The 13860-nt window shown below is 47.2% G+C and overlaps 1 protein-coding gene across 11 annotated transcripts in view; it reads right to left on the reverse strand.

Moving 5' to 3' along the window:
• ADAMTS17 (ADAM metallopeptidase with thrombospondin type 1 motif 17) overlaps positions 1-13860 on the reverse strand; it is a 338906-nt gene that overhangs the window by 185718 nt on the left and 139328 nt on the right. For all 11 annotated transcript variants that reach the window (XM_070620387.1, XM_070620368.1, XM_070620376.1 and 8 more), the window contains exon 8: positions 9319-9424. In XM_070620387.1, coding sequence (XP_070476488.1) covers positions 9319-9424 — 106 coding nt within the window. The remainder of the gene's footprint in view (positions 1-9318; positions 9425-13860) is intronic.

Below are 13860 nucleotides of genomic sequence, written 5' to 3' on the forward strand. Positions count from 1 at the left end.
CCTTCTGCTAGTCCTGTCTGCCACTGCCATCAGGCAAAACTACCACCTCCATGCAAGATAAGAGCATACCCTCTGTGCCCAAGAATGGACAAGGATGAGGAAGGCTCTTTCCCAGAACGTGCCATTGACCAGGCTGGTGGCAAAGTTCCCAGGATCTCAGAAAACATGCAGCTTCCTCGGGTCTTTTGGAATCTTCCATCAGCAGTAGACTGTAGATGAACAAGGCATAAAACCAAACACCTTGGGAGAATGGGGACACGTCTTGGCCAGCTCAGACTGCTATAACAAAATACCATAAATTGGGTGGCTTATCAACATCAGAAGTTCATTTCTCACAGTTCTAGAGTCTGGAAGTCCAAGATCAGGATGCCAGCATGGTCAGGTTCTGGTGAGGGCCTGTTCCTAGGGTGCAGATGACTGCCTTCTCGTTGTATCCTCACATGGCCAAAAGAGAGTGCGCTAGCTCTCTGGCCTCTTATAAGGCCACTAATCCCATTCATGAGGGTTCCACCCTCATGAGCAAATTACACACCAAAGGCCCCATCTCCAAATACCATCACAATGAGGGTTGGAGTTCAATATATGAATTTGGGGGGACACAAGTATTCAGTCCATAACAGAGCACTTCGTCTGTAGACAAATTTGCATCAGATCACACCCCTGCCACCTCCCACAGTACTTATAAACCCTAGCCGTATCAGCAGAAGGTGTCTTTCTGAATAAAGGTAAATCAACCCAGTTACTAGGAGAGCCACATGATGAGGGCTTGGCCTCAGCATGAGTTCAGTCCCCTTGTGTACAGGGCACCGCACCGTGGCCTGCAGCTTGGGTCCGAGTCTTCCCCTCGGCCACTTAGAGCTGTGGGAAGGAAGCAACTCGCCATGTGCAAAATGAGGCTAAAATGACTTCAGATATCCCTTCCAGGTCTGAGAACCATGAAAGAAGCCATTTAGGTGAAGCTGCCAGAAGCTTTGGCAATTTAATGAGAAAATTGGATCTCATCTAATTCCTGGAATAGTCTGTAATACAAGGAAGTTCTGAGGGGATTTCAGAATTTGGTTCTTCAGCCAAACTCAACCCTCCTGCTGTCTCTTCAAACATCATCTCGGACGACATCGTTTCAGGGAAGGCAGTCCACTCGATAATTAAATGCAAACAAGTCCCGGGGTGAAGACAAACACCCGCTCAGCTTTTGCAACCTGCCCTATTACAGTAATGAAGCCCTGGGGGCAGCAGACGCCTCACATCCAGCTGGATTTTCTATCACGGCGACAATGTCCAGCCAATAGCTGCTGGGACTGGCTGCTCAGAATGCAGGTGGGACCGAATCTGCGTGCTTGCTGAAGAGCTTTTAATGGTTTCCCCTTTGTTTGTATTCCCCTCCCTGGCCTGGCCTGGACAGATCTGGAAGGCTGTGGACGAGGTCCTCTTAAGGACAGCGGCTCTGGGCTTTCCAGGCAACTGAAAGAAGTATTCTTGCCTCACATTCGACTGTGCCTCAGGAGTAAGACTCTAGAGGAAATCAGGCTAATTTCTCTGCAACTCCTGTGATTGCTGGGCAGTGAGAAATCCCGCTTAGGGCAGAAAAGTCATTTAAAGAGGGCCATCAGAAATGGAAATATAAAAAGGCACACCTGAAACTTACATAACATTATAAGCCAGTATGACCTCAATAAAATAATTTTTTAAAATAAAAATAAACAGGGCCGTCAGTTACAATGCTCCTTGCTGCTCTGGACACCTCACCTCGCATTCAGAATCACCTGTTTCGGAGGGACCAGAAGGAAATTCTTCTTTTACTTGTGTGGGAGCGGGGAGGAGGAGAGGAGAAAGGCAGAGCTGTTATGAAGGATGCGCTCAGGGCAACGCCGAGTGGGGCTGAGAAGCCGCGCAGGGTGCAGCCCGACTGACGGCCACCTTGCAAATCCTCCAGCACCGCTTCATCTGAAGTCACAAGCCATTCTGGCTCAGTGAAGACGTGAGGAAGGTGGCTTCTAAACTACCGTGAAAGTGCTTGCAATTTTGAGCAGCAAATTTAACAAATAATAAAATAAAAGGAAATGAGGCCTGAATATTTTGTATAACTCTGGAATTTGGATAAGGCAGCCGCACCGGGCGGATGCTCACACATCGACTTTGATCCAGGGGCCAAACGCTGAGGAAATGGGACTCAGGAATCACTCCAAACACCTCGCGTGAAACCTGAGAGCCCTGCACACCGCTAGCACCACCGATTACCCTTCAGTCTGGAAGGGAGGCTGTGGGAGGCCGTGGGAGCTGAGTGGGAAGGGAGGATAAGACCCAGTGAGCCAGGGAGGAACTCGTCTGAAAACCCAGCGCAGGACTTGCCTGCTCTAGAACCAGACGGGAGATACCCAGGCCTCCCTGCAGACATCCTGGGGGGAGGCACCCCCTCTTCCTGTTCTGTGAGAAAGGCTGACTCCTGTATTTGAACCCAACTGCCCTAATCCCAACTAGAACAAAAGCACACTCCCCTCTCCCCGTGGGATTTCTAAACAGTTATGACATTTCCAGAAATCCTCTCTCTGCTGTACCCTCCTTATACAGCTGGCCCACGTGATGCCTGTGCTGTGCCTACTGGGTTGAACGCCCAGGCAAAGGATGCGGGCAAGAGCGCAGCTGCCAGCGCTGTCCGCTGGCAGGCTACCTGCCTGCTCACGTCTGGCCTGCGTTCACGCTGCGTCTCCCCGCACTGAACCAGGCAGCCCATTCTTCATACAGATCACAGACAAAGATTTCCCCTCTTCACACATCTGGATAATGGCTTTCCTTACTTCCTGTTCTGGGATTGAGAGAATTCTTTTCAGTTTGAATTGTGTCGACTCCAGTTATGAGAACATTTCCCCCAGAACAACTCTCCCCTCCCTCGCCCTCCTCTCCCCAGCCCTCCCAGACTCGTCCACCCTCTGCCCATCAGCTGTGATTCTCAGGGATCAGATTTGGTCCATGTTCCACGCTGGACACCAAGTGAACATATCTCCAGGCACACGTCAATGGGACATCCTTCTGACGTCCACTGCCCTGAACTCACATTTGCAGTGTCATGTTCTAGTGGAAACATCCAGAGTCCCTGGATCTGGCTTTTGACAGGTGTCTTCACCAGAGGATACCAAGCTTCACATGTGACCTGCCTGGGGCCATGGATCCCACCTGTTACTTCAGGGCACACGGCGGCATCCCGCCTGCCCTCTGTCCGCGTAGGATGGAGCATGGAATAAAGTCCCTGCTTTGCTCATGCTTCAACACTCCTCGGAGCCACATCAGCCAGGTAGTGCTTCCAAACGGTGGCATGGTTCCTGGGGGCCATGGGCGTCTGTGTGGGCCTGAGAACCCAGCTGTGCACCACACATTGTTGTGACCGAGTCCATTTATAACTAGCTGCATGTCTGCATGCACACGTGACTGCTATATCACCAAACATAGCTCCTTATCAGGACGTTCATATCTCTAAACCTCAGCCCTGCATTTCTCTTCATTTCTGAGTCCTCACGTACTCAGTACCTCGGCCCTCTATGGGGTACAACACTCCTGTGGGCCCCACCTGTTCCTCTACCCCTGCACCTCCCCTTCCACTTCCAGGCTTCCACTGGTCACATTTTTCCTATCACAGGTCACTTTATGCTCTGTTCTGAGCCCTCGTTGATGTCTCCCGGAAGGTAACAGATGAGGGACGATCGGACTAAGCCTACCCACAATGGCGACTCGCAGGGAGGCTGGGCTTTTCTTCACCTGCCTCGCCAGCCGTGAGTGGTACTGGCTAGTGCGGTGTCAGGGAAGCGGCAAAGGGCATGGAATTCAGGGTGATGGAGAGAGAGGTGAGCAAGAGCCAGGAGAGCAGGCCGATAGCCAGCACTGCTGTGGCTCAACCCTGAGGATGGCCCAGAGGGGCGGATGAGGGTGGGGACAAGAGATGGAAGCAAGAAGGCAGATGAGGCCAGAAAGCAACAATGAAACCCCTAAGATGTCACATGTGCAGTGGGAAACTCCTGGAGAGCCCTCCTAAGCTCTCTCTTACACAGGGCATGGTCTAACTGATCTAGGGTGAGGCTTGACCGCTCGCACTTTGAAATGCGTCAAGTGCTCCTCTTGTGCATCACTGCCAAGATGTCACCTACACCAGGTTCCCTGAAGACAGCATTTTTCAGAGGCCACAAGCTGAGCCAGCCCACCAGAAGAGAGGTGCATTCCAGAATGGAAAGAACCAAGAAAGAGCATATGGAAGTCGGGAAAAACCTCAGGAAGAGCAGGTGGGAGAAGGTGCCCCCCAAGTAGAGGCAGCGGGACCCCAGATACAGAATACGAGGCAGAGCTTTTGGGCCTGTCTGGAGCACCTTTGCTAGATTACTTGGGGTAGAGAGGTCACATAGTTTGGAATGACTCTCAAGGTAGGCATCGATCTGGCTCAGGCTTATCCAACAGAGTCTCCTAAATCCAACAAAGGCAGAGATTCATTTTCTGTAAGGGAAAGCTGGTTATTTCTACATATAAAGATATGTCCTTTTTTTTCCTGAGTGGGTGGCTGAGCATGCACCGAGCAGATTCCCTCCCCTCTCTCATCACCCCACCTAGAAGGGCGTCTGTTTAGACATTTCTCAGCAGCTCTCTGTCTTAGCTGATTGAGAAGCATGCTGTGTATATGGCGTTGTGGGTTTCCCTGGGCCCTGAACGTTCAGTTGAGAGTTGGTTCTGCCCTCCCGGCCTCCAACTGCATGAGGGACGGCTCACGCCAATCAACTGCCTCCCCTGGGCCTAATCGCAGCATATTAGACCCATTTTCCCCCAAAGAAAAGGCATTCTAAGCAGCTGTCACAGAACCATTTGCTTTCTCTCTTTTATACTAAAACTTCCAAATCATAGCAAACAATGTATTCCAAAATTCCAATAGATGGATTATACCTAGTCATTTTAATATTATACTTAAGTCACAACCGATCCTCTCCTTCAGTGATAAGGGTGTCACTTGACTTTTTTCTTTTGCTTTGTCTCATGGGCAGTTAGCATGAATCTGAGCTCCTAACCTCATCAGGGGAGAGTCCTTCCCATGACTAATCATGGTTGAGCCTCAAAAGCAGGAGCTTGTCTGAGAGAAACAAATGCTTGCTTCTAGCTGTCCCTCTTTCTCTTTTAACCAAATATTGATAAACATCTTGGACACTGAGGTCCACCACAAGGCACCGTGTCCTGCTTTCCTGAGGAAGAAAACCTGGGCAGTGATGGCCCAGCTGGGCTGTTTCTCTCAAGGAAGGCCCCCTTCTTCATTGATTCAGTCAAAACCAGTAACAGTTGGCAACTATGGCCCTCTAGAGTAAAAGAGGTCCATCAGAGCCATCTTCTCACACTCAGGATTATCTCTTTCTCATGGTCACTGCAGGATGAAGACAGGCACAAAAGGACACAGGCTAAAAAGTCTCGTTTTCAGTTGGCTTTCTCAAGCTCCCACGACAAGACAGGGAGGGAGCTGCCTTCCTATGCTCACACTACCACATTTCCATTCACTAGGTGAACCAAAAGTACCATGCAGCTGCCTACCAGGCAGTCTTTCATCGGCAAGAAGGCAACGAAGGTCATGGATGCTCATTAGAAAACCTCAAAGCCATTGTCAGCACAGCTGCTGTGTGAACCCAACTCACCCTCTTGGCAGGAACAAGAGAACAGCCCTTCTCAGGTTCTCACCCATGGCTCCCACCAGGAATTGCAAATCCTTCAGTCCTTATCTAAAGCCAGGGCTGGAGCATTTTCTACCTTTTGTTTTTTGGGTTTTTTTTTTTTTGGTAAGGAGGAAGATTGGCCCTGAGCTAATATCTGTTGCCAGTACTCCTCTTCTTGCTTGAAGAAGATTGTCCCTGAGCTAACATCTATGCTAGTCTTCCTCTATTTTGTATGTGGGACGCCACCACAGCATGGCTTCATGAGCCATGAAAATAGGTCTGTGCCTGGGATCCAAACGTGTGAATCCAGGGCCACCGAAGCAGAGCATGCAAACTTAACAGCTACACCACCAGGTCAGCCCCAACAGCCTGACTTCTTTATCAGGATCTTCATCAGAAAGCTGTCAATCTCCTCTACAAGACTTGAATTTCCTAGGGAAATCACCCTTGATGACACATTTCTTTCTTCTGCCAGCTAGCAGCAGCTGTACTATGCCATTTATCGTCCTTTCCGCCTTGGCTGGCAACAAACTGAAGGTACCTTGGTTTTTCTGGATGTATAACAAGCTCTCTTCTTTATTATTTATTTCTTATAACTTCAGTCCTTATTTTAATGGCCCTGTTTCATGGGTATATTATCATATAAGTGATCCCAAATCATTTTAGGTAGAGACTAGAAAATTTTTAAAAAGTAATACTAGTTTCCTAATCTATAAAGTAAATCCTAATTAATACCTCCCTCACAGGACTGATTCAATAGCATAATGAATGCACAGCATCTAACAAAATAGATGCTCAATAAATGAGAGATCTGATTCGACTTTAAACATCATTCATACATTATTCATTCATGTTCTAAGCAGCATTTACATTACTATGGAAAGAATGTTTTGTTTAATTTATAATTTAGAACCCATTTGATTGCAAATTGGATTGGAGTTAGTTTATAGTACCAAATAAATTATTTTTGAACCATAAATATTTAAAATAAAACCATGCATACAAAGAGACACTAGAAAAAGGGAGAAAAACACAATTCCAGGACTCAGATGAGTTGATTGCTGGAAATGAGCTTTAAATTTAGCTTTGTGTTTTCTGAGAGCCAAAAGAGAAAGAAAATCATGTTAACTTACACAACTCTTACCGTCTGATAAATGGAATGTGTAGCTCACATTAGAAAGTGAATTTTTCTCCTGACATTCGGATCTAAGAGTACCTGCTCACGTTGACCCTTATATGAGGTATAAAAAGGGCCGCACCTACCCATGTGCCACGTGCAAAGCACAGCTGCACCCATCCTTCAGAAGAGATGTTTCACTTTATCAGTATTACATGGTTTGGGACCAGAAGGGTGAGCGCCCTGGGGACTTTCCATGGGTACACAGAAGGGTACGCTTTCCTTCTTGGAGAGCACGGGCAAGTCATTAGGTCCACTGAGAATACCATCCCATCCTACCTTAGTTCACACGTGCTTTAAGGAACGTGGAGTTAACTTGTTCCACTCTATTCCAAAATATGGAACCGCTTCCAGGTTTCGCATCTGTGAAGCAGCCTGGCCAAGGGCCTCACTGAGAGTGCGGGTTGGTCTCAGCCTTTTCAAGGCCCCACACATGCTCCACACTCCCATGCTGCCCTGAGCCTGGGTGACCAGAGGGGTCCACACTTGGAAAGAATGTGGCTTCATCCTTGGGGAATCTGCTTCCCAAGCTTCGTGAATAATCAGAGACAACAGGCTTTCCTGGGAAAACTGTAACCACTCAGGTGGGGTAGGGACAAATGCTACAGGATTTATTGGCTTTGATTAACAACAAAGCGTTTGTTTTTGTAGGTAATTAGAGTTCAACAGCAAGCTATAGAGAGTCCTCCAAGAAGTTCTAAACAGCCTGTAGCTAAAGGCTACTGAAGTATGACCGAACCCAACCACTCATTTCCGCAGACCTCCCATCCTAAGACACCAATGCTGGATCCAGCACAACTGCACAGATCATCAGGGAGAAAATGGCCCTCTGTGTTCTTAAGGTCCAAGATGAAAAAGCCTCTATGCAGCATGTGTGTGCTCACACGCGGGTGCAAAGAGCACTCTGGTATGCGCCCTGGCACTAAATGCTACCATGGGATATTGCAGTTCATAGAAATATTTCTATTCAAAGATCCACAACAGCCTGCACATTGGGAAATGCTTTGACAACTCTGCATTCCCACAACCATTAGATGGTTGATTCCGAGGTACTATGGCTGTCTGGGCGGGTCATGTGATACTGAGAAGATGTTTGCAAAAGTTGTGTTGATTTACGATGGACATTTTCTTTCAGCAACCACTCTTGGGTATAGTTTTTGGTGTTTTTTTTTTTTTAACAAATAAGAGATATGAATACAAATTGGATTACAATTAATTTTTGAAATTTTCTAGTAGTGAAGGAAAAATAGTATAGGCAAAGTATTGTCATCAACATTCTAAAAATACTGCCAAGATGAAGTAACTGTACTTAGAGACAACTGCTCCTCTTACTTCCCTTGGCCTATAACATGTTATTCCCTCCTTAATCCCAGGAAATACACATAAGGTTATTTTCACTCACTGTACACATATCATGATATCCAACAGGTACAGATGAATCTACGACCAAACCCTCCTACAGGAGTGAAAAAATTAAAATGGGACCAAATAAACAAAACACAATAAAAAAATAAAGCCACAGATATGGCTAATACTAGAGGAAAACAATTGCTTTCGTAGTCTGTATACATTATACATCCTTTACTCTTGCAGAAACTTGAGTTCACATTTCGAGTTCCAGGCATCTTACTATGTAGGTCATTAGAAAACTTAAAAACTACATTTTTTCCCCCAAGTACTAGACTTCCATTAATTTTGTTCTGCACAATCCAATATAAAATTTCCCATTGTTTTGCCTGCTCTGGCCTCCTCAATTTATTTATTTATTTTTTAAGTTCTTTTCTCCTTCACAGAAATACAAAATAGACATCTACTCCAAGAGAAAGAGTAAACCGTCAGGCTGCAGGTTTAGAGTCAGCTGGCTTTCTGCCGCCTGAGACTTCCTGCAGGTGATCTCAACCTTGGGCCAGCCACTCAACCCCTGTGACCTTGTGTTTCCTCATCTGAAAAACCAGGAGGTTGCCTGAGATTCTCTCGTTCTGCAGTTATTTCCTCCTCAACATAAGAACTTCCATGTGCAAAGGCAGTAGCTATTAATTCTTTAAAACTAAGACACTGACATTCTACCCTTAGAAATTTGAACTTTGTTTGAAAGTGGCTGAAAAGAAAATAGGAAGTTAACAGTATGCAGACAGATCCCATCATTTGAACCACATATTCAGAGTGAATCAAATAGAGTGGATCATCCTGATCCAGGAAAGGAAATGCAATTAAAGAAGACAGTCTGAGAAAAACCTCTTCCTTTTACAGGGTGTGATTTAAGAATAGACACGAACATCAAATTAACATTGCAACTCTCAGAGCCAGTCTATTCAGTGATCTCTCGGGTTCCCTGAAGGGCTGGGACCCTGGTTTGCTGGCCTAGGTCTGTATTGTGGAAGTAAAGGCACAGAACAGCAATGTTTTAGAACTTAGAGAGTTCAAGCGCAAAAAGATCCAGAAAGGAATTTAAAGAGGGAGACTGATACTTACTTGTGGCCCAGCTCATGAGCGATGGTAAAGGCCAAATTGAGACCATTGTCTTCGGCAAGCACACATTTCCTCTTAGCACTGCACACACCTCCTAAGTAAGCAATTCCTGCAGCAGAGACACAAAACACATCCTCTTCAGAACACGGGAGGCCCTGACCTCTCTGGAAAGGTCCACATGGTCAACATCACGCACTATCAAGAGAGGGGAAACTGGGATGATGATGATCAGGGGCTGAATCCATCATTCCAGAGCTCATATGGGGGACTGGCTCGCATATGATGCTTTTGTATTTGCCTAATAATAATAGTACCCACCACAAACATCTGTCAAGGATTTACTATGCATCAGGCAACATGCTGAACAATTTACACATATTATCTAATTTAGTGCTCATCACCCAGGACGGCAGTAACAGAGAAACTGAGGCTCAGAGAGGAAAGGTAACTTTCCCAAAGTCACCTAGATTGGCACCTGGTGCTGGAATACTGTCCAACTTCTCAGCATTCGGGGCTGGGACAAGGTAAGGCGAGCAAGGCAAGACCCAATGTGCAGTTTAAGGACAGTGTCTCTCTCAGGAGCTGACTTTGCACTTGCATGCCGCAGAAAAGGAGGGAGTGCCTCCTTAAATTCTGCACCCTGGGCACCTCCTTCCCCTCACCCCAGTCCCAGCCCTGTCAGGGTCAATGCTCTCATGGTGTGAGCATGGCTTAGGGCTGGGGCTCACGCAGGGCAAGCCAGAGAAGGCTGTGCAGAACAGAACGTTCAGGAGAATGTTTCAGGAGCCCTGAAGAGAGCATGAGACAGACCCAGAGGGAGTCAGAGAATGTTGGAATAGGGAGGGCCAGGGAGTCATCAGTGAGGATGAGCCCCACAGACCAACTCATTCACCTCCGCATACACTTGATTAGGCCTCAGGACCTTCTCCAAGACTGGAAAACAGAACCAGTGCAGCAGGAAGAACGCAGATGCAGAGGAATGGTGTGGGTAAGGGGCTGAGTACAGAGGACGGAAAGCCGCCAGCCTCTGGAGATCGCAAGGAAGTTTCTCAGGGGAGAAACGCTATTCCAGTGGAGGGATGTGTGTAAACAACTCAGGGGCCTTAGATGAACCAGGCACGTCTGAGGAATGCTGGGCAGTCAGCCCTGCCCTGGCCACATCTCCAGGCTGACACTGCCCACGACAGCTCTATATGCTTCCTCTCAGCTTCTGCTATCTCTGCACCCAGGATGGACATGCTCGATGACACAGGCACCCCCAGGGCTTATCTCAACGAAAGTGGGAGTCCATGGACCCCCACCCCCACCCTCAGGGCTTGGAAGAGTACTCAAGTGAGGACTGGAAACAGCTGCACTCCCGTAGCCAGTGGCCTCTGACTCTTCCAATATGCCCTGTGAAATGAATGAGTGGGTGGTGGCACCGGGTGGCTGGCAGGTCACAAGGCAGAGAAGGCTCAGTATTCCCCTCACTGTGATGTCAAAAGGGGTGTGGGGCAGGCAGTGGCTCTGCTAGCCCGATGGCCAGGCAGGCACTGCCCAGCACTGCCTGGTGACAGGGCGAATGGAAGCTCTTTCAGCTGGACTCTGTCCACCAGCCCCGTGCCCTGGGAGGGGCTCCATGCACGGCACCTGTTCCACCATCAAGCTGCACGCAGCCTTGTTTGGAGGACCCTTTTCACTAACTGCACAAGGTGTCTAGGAGCTGACAGTGGCCTGGCAGGCACAAGAGTTGCAGAGGGAAGGAGATGGCAGAAGGTGGAGGAGAACAGGATGGGGGAACTAATTAATTAAAAAAGAACCACCCTGCCTGCTCCCAGAGAGCTAAACCACCATCCTCTTTATTGGCATCAAATTCAAACTGGGGCGGACCTCAGCCACACACAGGGAGCTCCCTCCTTCCCGAACCCCTCCTCAGGGTGCAGAGGAAGCCCATAAGGAGCCAGGTCTGCGGGGAGACGCAGCTCCAGTGCTCGGCTCACATTCGGCACACCAAGCCAGGCATCGCACCACCTGTCTCTTTTTATTTGGAAACACGCAACATTCTTGGCCAAGGTTGAAGAATTATAAAAGAAAGAAAAAAAATGAAATCTTATTTGGCCTCAAGATGCTTTTTGTTTTTTTGCACGTGGACATCATCAGCCAGCCAGGCAGACTATTGGAAGTAAAAAAACAACAACCAGAAAGGACAGGATCCGGCTTCTCAGTGCCTTCAAGGTCATTATTCTGGTTTTGTTTAAAAACGCTTTGTGGGTTGCTACAAGCAGTCGAGCAGTGAGTGAGTAGGTGGAATGCCTTTACACGGCGCTGACGGTATACGCACGTAGCACACACACACGTACAAACGCACACTCAGCAGTGCCCTCCCAGTCCAGGCCGCAGCCTCCCGGGTGGACAAATCAATTCTAAAACAATCAGCTGTGCACACTCCAGGGAAGCCGTCTGGAGGAGGGGAAGGGAGACGTCTCAGGCCAGCTGCGCTGAGCCTGCTGTCCTGAGAGCTCCTGCTGAACCAGCAGACTTTAAATGCCGCACAAACACATCGCTGGCCTCAGCATCACACAGCACCCGGAGCGGGCAGTCCTGAGCTTCCAGTCTAATTAGGTAACACCAAGGCTAGGGAAACAGTGAAGCAAAGAGCCTTCCAACAATCGCATTTTAATTTTTCCAAGGCACAGATAATTTTTTTTTTAACTAGAAAACAAAGGATCAGTTTATTTATAAGAAATGCTCTCACACAAAGGTGGATTAAGGTCTAGTGCTTTTAAGGATTTATTCCAATCGTGAACAACCTGGTCATAAAACCAAGCAAGGCAAAATGCGTAAAAGAAAATGGCCTGTGATAACAGAGCACAGGAGCCGCCGTGTGTTTATGAGCAACGGTGTGGAAATGCTTAGAACTCACAAAACAAAGTCTAGAGAAAATCCCAGGTTGTTGTAAAAGTAAGAGCTGCAGGGAATAAATGGTACTTAAGCATGAGCTTCAGCAGGAAACAAATCTCACAACTATCTGATGTTTCCTGGAAAGAAAGAGCAGTCTATGGAGGAGGGTATGTGGAGACACGGAGACGCTCCCAGCACCTCAGGCTGCAAAGGAACCAACACAGAAAACCCCACCCGGCCCCCGGCCCCACATCGGTGCTTGTCAAGAAATAAGCAAAAACCAATTTTCTCTATGTTGATTTCTTTTATTAAAAAGTGAAGTCTGTAAACAAAATTCTCCTAACATCAGTGCTGAAGCTGTGGATGCAGAGGGACTTGCCTGCGTAACTGGAATTTCCTACACAGACAGCAAGGATTTCTCAGGCCCTAGAGTGGTACTTTCACTGGTTTCAGCCTTCCATGATTTAAAATTCTCCACAAAAGAAATCACAGAACTTCCTTTTGGAATTTTACAAACATTAATTCCACATGTTTGTTCCCTGGAACAAAAGGGAAGCAGAACGGCAACTGGCATTTATTAGGCTCCTCTCTCTGAGCAAGCGCCACTCTGCATGCATGACCCTCCCTTACCTGGCAGGTATTACTGGTCCCATTTTACAGACAGGGAAATGGAGGCTCGGTAGCCAGTTATGTGGCTGATGAGGGCCCAGACTCGGATACAAGTGCAAAGCTCTCTTCCTCCAACACCTGTGCTCCTCCAGGCAAACCCTGGGCCTACCTCACCAAAGCTTTGGTAACAAAAAGAGTGAACAATCTTTGAGGATTTAGAAGATTTTCATAAATCTTTAAAGTGCACTTATGCAGAAATGCGGGTGGGATAAAGATTTCATGTGTTTAAGTCTAAATGTTTTTAATCCTACAGATAAAAGGACTTGAGGGCTATACACAATGCTATTGACAGTAGTTGTCTCTAGGACACGGTGAACTCCTTACAGATCTTTTTAATTTTCTTCTTTTTTTTTTTGGCCTTAAACCTAATACAATGAATATGTACTTGCTATGAAAATTAAAGTTACTGGTTATATTTATCCAAGGTGACATAGAGCAGAGGCAGAGACGAGAGACAAAAATAACCTCTCCGCATTTTGACTCTGAGTGTACCAGCCCTGCAGGCAGCAGATATGAAGGAAGTTCAAAGTCAACACATAATCGACTCGCTCCATCTCTACTGCACCCCTGGCACAGATTAGGGAAGCAAAACACACTTTTAAAAACCTGAAATGCTGAGGGTAGAAAGGAAGGGCTGTAAAGAGCTTTTCTGACACCTGGAGAAGTTTATCTAATTCATCCAAAAAAGAAGACTGCATTGCCCAGAGCCTCCTGACCCCTCTTCCCAGCCTTATCAGCTCAGTGTGGACACTGACTCCTCTCCTTTCTTTTCTTTTCCTTGCTAGGAGCACAATTTTGGAGAGGAAATGGGTGAGGAGGTTTAATTATTTTCTTTTTCAGTAGAAAACTGCATGGCATAAGCACGTAATTCTTAAACTCGGAGTTGACCGGATGATCCTTTCTAGATTTAAGGAGTAAACAACACACAACTGTATAAACTCTGGTTTATCCAGCAAATTGTCACGTGTAAACAGTTTGCAGCTGTTGGCCCTGCTG

The sequence above is a fragment of the Equus przewalskii genome, chromosome 1 (assembly GCF_037783145.1).
Source record: "Equus przewalskii isolate Varuska chromosome 1, EquPr2, whole genome shotgun sequence".
In the NCBI taxonomy this organism is placed as follows: Eukaryota; Metazoa; Chordata; class Mammalia; order Perissodactyla; family Equidae; genus Equus; species Equus przewalskii.